This window comes from Gouania willdenowi, unplaced genomic scaffold (genome assembly GCF_900634775.1).
Source record: "Gouania willdenowi unplaced genomic scaffold, fGouWil2.1 scaffold_51_arrow_ctg1, whole genome shotgun sequence".
Taxonomy (NCBI): Eukaryota; Metazoa; Chordata; class Actinopteri; order Blenniiformes; family Gobiesocidae; genus Gouania; species Gouania willdenowi.
The window spans coordinates 144,341-151,840 of record NW_021145215.1 but is presented as its reverse complement, the minus strand read 5'-3'; the positions used below and the strand labels follow the sequence as shown (position 1 = coordinate 151,840).

General features: G+C 42.9%; 1 protein-coding gene across 3 annotated transcripts in view; it reads right to left on the bottom strand.

Annotated features, from left to right (window-relative positions):
* Positions 1-2,331: 2,331 nt before the first annotated feature.
* The window catches only part of LOC114460547 (disks large homolog 4-like), a 12,839-nt gene continuing 7,670 nt past the window's right edge, over positions 2,332-7,500 (bottom strand). For 2 of the 3 annotated variants that reach the window (XM_028442434.1, XM_028442435.1), the window contains 7 exons: positions 7,010-7,047; positions 6,808-6,855; positions 6,618-6,719; positions 5,722-5,894; positions 5,537-5,646; positions 3,259-3,350; positions 2,332-3,179 (listed from right to left, as the gene is read on the bottom strand). In XM_028442434.1, the coding sequence (XP_028298235.1) occupies positions 3,073-3,179; positions 3,259-3,350; positions 5,537-5,646; positions 5,722-5,894; positions 6,618-6,719; positions 6,808-6,855; positions 7,010-7,047 (670 nt within the window). In that variant the 3' untranslated portion in view covers positions 2,332-3,072. The remainder of the gene's footprint in view (positions 3,180-3,258; positions 3,351-5,536; positions 5,647-5,721; positions 5,895-6,617; positions 6,720-6,807; positions 6,856-7,009; positions 7,048-7,500) is intronic. The other variant, XR_003673668.1, reaches the window with a different exon arrangement.

Here is a 7,500-nt window from a genome sequence, read left to right as displayed (position 1 = left end):
ATAATACATGATACAGGTCATTTATCTAAAGAAATATAAATAATAATTTACTATAGATCAGACAGGTTTGACTATTGTTTACACATAGATAATAATAATAATAATAATAATAATAATAATAATAATAATAATAATAATAATAATAATAATAAATAAAGAGAAAAGGAAAAACACAATTACAAAACAGTAGTAATTAAATTAAAGAAAATGAATAATTGGTTATTAATGGTAGAAGGATGAAGTCGATAAATACATTTATTAATTCAATGATTAATGATAATAATTGAAAAATAATAATAATAATAAGTGAAGAAGAAAAGGAAAACACTAATTTACAAAATAGGAATAATAATAGTAAAGGAATAATATAGCAGGCGAAGTACGCACAAGTCTCCTCTGATGCATGCTGGGTAAAATGGGCGGAGCTAGTTCTCATTTACAGTGGACTTGCTGAGAAGTGGACTTTGAATTGGAACAGGACGTGGACCACGTGTGATGACGTTTCACAAGTACACACAAATACACACACTGAGAAACAGCCAAAGTGTTCCCATGCAGTCACAGCTGTGTGGTGTTCAGCTCAAGGTTCTGCTGTCTGTTGGTATTTTCACAATAAAAGAACAATTATTTGCTTTTATTTCCACACTTTATTTTCACACAGAAAAACCTGGTGTGAGCATGTGTGTGATCACATGATTGGTTCATCATCCAATCAGATGATGGTTACATACTGCCACCATCACTGCATATGCTAGTTAGCTGATAACATGCTAGTTAGCTGCTACCTTGCTAGTTAGCTGCTATCATACTAGTTAACCGCTAACATGCTAGTTAGCTGCTATCATGCTAGTTAGATGCTAACATGCTTATTATCTGCTAACATGCTAGTTATCTGCTAACATGCTAGTTAGCTGCTAACATGCCAGTTTACTAATTCACTGCCAGCCCTTTTCAGAGCAGCTAATGCTATATTTCCAGTTATTTTAGATTATTTTCACTGGTTTTTTTAGGACCAACAGAATATTTTGTAATATGACAATATTAATTTTGTTTCTAGCTTGTTTCATTCTTCTGTAATCGTCAGATGAATAGAGGCAAGTTTCACACTAATCACCAGTTTGTGACAAAAAACTGAGAAAAACGACTTTTTCTGAAAAATCTATTAGTGACTTTGAAGCTATTGTTTTTTTGTTTTTTTTTGTTTTAGTGACACATCATTAGTTTCCTTCTCTAAAACTATAAAAACACTGAGACCAGGTTTTTAATGGTAACATTATTATTATTATACGATCTATGTCAGAGTTGAATGGATATCTTATTGTATTTTGGCGTTCCTCCAAGTCTCTCCCCCGTCATTCTCCACACACGTAACTTCCTCCTCCTTCTGGACATGCAGAGTGTCAACGCTTGCCCTATTCTTTGATGGTTTTCTCTCACCATCACCACACTCTCAATAGTCTACTTAGTTCCACACATGCTCTGGTTGAGTGTGAGATGCTGAGAACTTCAGCATCTACTCTGTAGAACCATTTTCTGTTTCATAAACTCATTTCCTCTCCCCCTGAGCTCTGCTCATCATGGATGATCTCTCATCCAAAGGTGCTCTGCTGCCACCTACAGGTCACCAGTTGGTCACTACATCATGGTACAAGTTAGATATTCAGTCTCCTAGCAACCCCGGCCGAAAAATACAATTGACGTCTTTAGACGTCTTTGGCAGTCAACGAGTTTACTGCAACCATGCTTGTTAGACGCTAACATGCTAGTTAGCTGCTAAAATGCTTGTTAGATGCTAACATACTAGTTAGCTGCTGCCATGCTAGTTAGATGCTAACATGCTCATTAGATGCTATCATGCTTATTATCTGCAAACATGCTAGTAAGCTACTAAAATGTTAGTAGAGGCCACTATGAGGGTGGAGTTTCTGTAAAAAGAAGGTGTGTGATTGGATTGTGCTCCTTGTCCTACAGCTCAGACACACTTCCTGTCCTGGACCTCAGCCACTTCCTGCTCTGCCGGTCCCTCATTGGACGACGTTGTCAGTGAAGGACGGCTTCAGTAACGACAAACAGCAGCAGTCATGTGACCAACAATGGCCTGCATTACCATGGTAACAGGAAGCAGCCAAACTCAGCTTTTATAAGGAATTTATTTCAATTTAATTTATGACTAATTCATTTCATTTCATAGTATGAGCTGCTTTCAAAGAGGCAGCATCGTGTGTGTGTGTGTGTGTGTGTGTGTGTGTGTGTACTTGGTATAACACGCAGATAAAAAGTGAATTTTGTGTGAGAACAAAAACATGACCTCAGGTGACCCTGACTTATGTATGTGTGTGTGTGTGTGTGTGTGTGTGTGTGTGTGTGTGTGTGTGTTCACAATAATATTATTAATAATAATAATCATTAGATTTATTAACACAACCCTGATATTCGGTCCAGGAACCTCATTGGGACCATCAGAAAGTCTGTTGCCATGGCGACAGAGGCCACACTCAGAGCACCATGGGTAATGTAGTAGTACTGCTCCACCCGTAGTCCGGGGCTCATGGGTAACGCAGTCCAAATATGGAAGTGCTCCAGTTCCTGTGATGTCATCACTGTTGCTTAGCAACCAGTGAAAGCACTGTCCATACAGGAGGAGCGTTGGCGTTGTAGTCCAACAGAAGTAGTGTAGGTGTAGTCCAGGCCGTAGAGGACTGTACCAAACAATGAGAGGTGAGGGGTGTGGCCTAAGCTGTCAGGGACCAATGGGAGTGAGCGTCAGTGGTTGGTAGGGTGAGCCCTGAACAGACTGTGTGTGTTTAAGCCCCATCATTTATTTACAGTCACACAAGTCTGTATGTACACACTCTCTCTCACACACACACACACACACCACATAAATAAATAGATCAATAAATAAATAGTATAATATAAATATTTCCATAGTAACTGATTTGTTATTTAATGATAATCGTTCCTGTCTCTGCATCGCCATGACGACTGCGCCACACCCCCCTCACCGTGTGCTAAAAGGACACGTAGATGGTTTCCATGGTGACAGCTGGCACTGTGGTGGCGGTGCACCAATCAGAGACGGTCTCTGGCGGGGACCCAGATGTAGGGGCCGCTCTGCTCCTCGATCACGGTTTTCACCATGTGGTACACCTCCTCAAAGCTGTCCCCGTGGACCACAGCTGGACAAGAAACAGGAAGTGACACACACGCTAGGGTTAGCATCCCACATGCCTGTGTCTACACACGCTCAGTCTGTACCTGTGAAACACTCCAGGAAGTCCTGCTCCAGTTTGATCGCCCGATCCAGAGCCTTCCTCGCCTGGTCCTCAGAAAGACGCTTGTTCAGGTCCCTATGAGGTACACACACATGTTAGATACACACACACACACACACACACACACACACACATGTTAGATACACACACACACACACGTTAGATACACACACACACACACACACACACACACACACACATGTTAGATACACACACACACACACGTTAGATACACACACACACACACACACACACATGTTAGATACACACACACACACACATGTTAGATACACACACACACACACATGTTAGATACACACACACACGTTAGATACACATACACACACACACACACACACACACATGTTAGATACACACACACACACACACACATGTTAGATACACACACACACACACACACGTTAGATACACATACACACACACACACACACACACACACACATGTTAGATACACACACACACATGTTAGATACACACACACGTTAGATACACACACACACACACACACACACATGTTAGATACACACACACACACACATGTTAGATACACACACACACACACACACGTTAGATACACACACACACACACACACGTTAAATACACACACACACACACACACACACGTTAGATACACACACACACACACGTTAAATACACACACACACACACGTTAGATATACACACACACACGTTAGATATACACACACACACACGTTAGATACACACACACACACACGTTAGACACACACACACACACACGTTAGACACACACACACACACACGTTAGATATACACACACACACACGTTAGACACACACACACGTTAGATACACACACACACACACACACGTTAGATACACACACACACACACGTTAGATATACACACACACACACGTTAGACACACACACACGTTAGATATACACACACACACACACGTTAGATACACACACACACACACACGTTAGATACATACACACACGTTAGATACACACACACACAGGCACGATAGATACACACACACACACACACATTTAAAAACACACACACACACACACATCAGGTCCCTACGAGGTACACACACAAACACAAACACACACGTTAGAAACACACACACACACATCAGGTGGATGTGGAGCCTATTATTGTGGTGCAGTGTGGAATGAGATGGTAGTGGTGTTTGGTGGTTGTTCCCTCCTTCATGAGTCTGTGCTTGTCTAGTCCACCATGTTGGAGGTCCTCATTATGTTGTGCAGCACCCTCACAGACAAGGTTTCTCCATGTCGTCTATGTGACACTTCCTCAGGTTAGCTGTGATGTTATCCTTAAAGCTCTTCTTTTGGCCCCAGGGGCCCGCCTCCCTTCAACAAGCTGAGAATAAAGGACTTGTTTTGGAGGTGAGAGTGATGACATGGACAGTCCATCTGAGTTCATTTTAGGTATCAGTGATGGTGGACATGCCAGCCTCCTCCAACACACTGGTGTTGATCCTCCCACTTAATCCTGAGGATTTTTCGGGGTGATCTCTGATGTACCTGCTGGATGTGGTCCATGCCTCTGACCCACACAGAAGAGTGGGAAGCACCACAGCTTTGTAGACTAAGATGTTAGTCTTAGCTTGGAGGTCACGGTTCTCAAAGACTCGTTTCCTTAACTTTGACAAAGCTCCACTGGCACAGCTGAGGTGATTTCATCATCCATCACAGCTTTAGATGATCAGAAGATGCTGAGATATGGGAAGTGGGACACATTTTTAGTCCATTGTTGTCAGTTGAGAACAGACACATACAGTGATGGTTGGTAGAAGATTTAGTTTTTTATACTGATGACAGACCAAGTTGTTTGTCTGTCTGTGCAAAGACATATGGATGTCTACCTTTAGGAGGACATCTTTTAATGTAAGGAGACTGATCCACCTGCAACCACCACACCATCCTTGGCAATCCAATGGCATGGAGTCCATGAAGACCGAACACCGCCCTCTGTTGCAGCCTTCATCCACCTTCAGAGCTGTTGTGATTTATTAGATCATCCTCCACCACTTCTACCGTTGAGGTCTTTGGATAACACCTTGTCTGGAACCTCACCTTCAACCTTACCACCTTGGTTGAACCTACCAGGAGCTAGGCCCCCAACAGCATCGCTCTTAGGTTCTCCACTACGACAAGGTGGTAATCCATGGAGAACACGTTAGATACACACACACACACACACACACACACACACACACACACACTCACAGGATGTTCTCCAGTGATCGTGGACGTATAAACACAGCGATTGGCTGAAGGTGAGCAGCCTGTAGTCTCCTCACAGCGTTAGCAGACACGTCCAGGATACAGTGTTTACCCTGGAGGAGACAGCCACCAATCAGAGAGAAGCTGATTAAGACTAAGGATGGCATTGCCATGGTAACGGTCCTTACCTGCTCAGCCACCATCCTCACGCTCTGCACTGACGTCCCATACAGGTGGTTGTTGTACTGACCCGCCTCAATGAAGCGATGTGATTGGATATCCCGCTCCATCTGTTCCCGTGACGACACAAAGTGATAGTCCCGCCCATCTATCTCATAGTCTCTACGGGGACGGGTGGTGTCTGTGGGCGGAGCCAAGATGCATCATTGGTTAACTCACACATTATGGATGGATGGATGGATGAATGGATGGATGAATGGATGGATGAATGAATAGATGAATGAATGGATGGATGAATGGATGGATGGATGGTTGGATGAATCGATGATGATAGATGGATGGATGAATGAATAGATGAATGAATGGATGGATGAATGGATGGATGGATGAATGAATGAATAGATGAATGAATGGATGGATGAATGGATGATGGATGGATGGATGGATGGATGGTTGGATGGATGAATGATGGATGGTTGGATGGATAGATGTATGATGATAGATGTATGATGATAGATGGATGAATGGATGGATGGATGGATGGATGGATGGATGGATGAATGAATGGATGGATGGATGAATGAATGAATAGATGAATGAATGGATGGATGAATGGATGATGGATGAATGAATGGATGGATGGATAGATGGATGAATTGATGATGATAGATGGATGGATGAATGAATAGATGAATGAATGGATGGATGAATGGATGGATGGATGGATGGTTGGATGGATAGATGTATTTCTATTATTCAGCTGATATTTATTTATAACTAACTTCTGATTGGTTTAGCTGTGATCATGCCCCGCCCCCTACCCTAACATGAGCCTGTGATTGGACAGTTATGAACACTAACACATGGTGAGTGTGTGAGTGCTGCGCTGTGATTGGTCACTCACGGGGAACACAGGAACCAAACTTATCAGGGTACTCAGAGAGCAGGTCGTCATTAACACGGTCTTTGGTTGGACCCAGGATGATGATAGGGCGAGCGTAGTCCACTGGACACAGAGAGAGAGAGAGGGGGGGGTGTCAGGGTAACCCTCACAGGTCAGAGGTCAGAGAGGGGAGGAAGGGGGAAGGGCTTACCTTCAATCTGACTGACCAGCTCATAGCTATGGACGAATCCTTCCCTTCCTGCAGGAAACACACACATACACTGATTGGCTCATACAACACCATGTCCCGCCCCCTACCTCAGATTCATCCACTGATTGGTGGAAATTAATTCTAATTTATTCCCACGTGTAGATATAGCATTGGCTTGCTGGGGGGGGGGGGGGTACTTTACCTTTACTCTTCATTCGTGACCACTCCTTCCTCTCCACCCTGAAACACACACACACACACACACACACACACACACACACACACACACACACACACACACACACACACACACACACACACACACACACACACACACACACACACACACACACACACACACACACACACACACACACACACACACACACACACACACACAGCCTAGCATTAGCATTAGCATTAAACTACCTTTGAGTTGATTTGATTTAAAACAAAGACTATTCATATCAATAAACACAAATTTCCATGTTTAGTCCCTGAGGCAGGTTGATGTCAACAACATGAGATAATAAAACCAATAAAACAACAGTTCATGACACGTATGAGCAGCAGTTATTACAGAGAAAACATGTCCTTAAAAACACAATAGGACAGAAAATAAAAAGTATAGTGGATTATGAAACATACAGGCCATGGTTCAGGGAACCATTACGTATTTCACTAGTGTTAAAT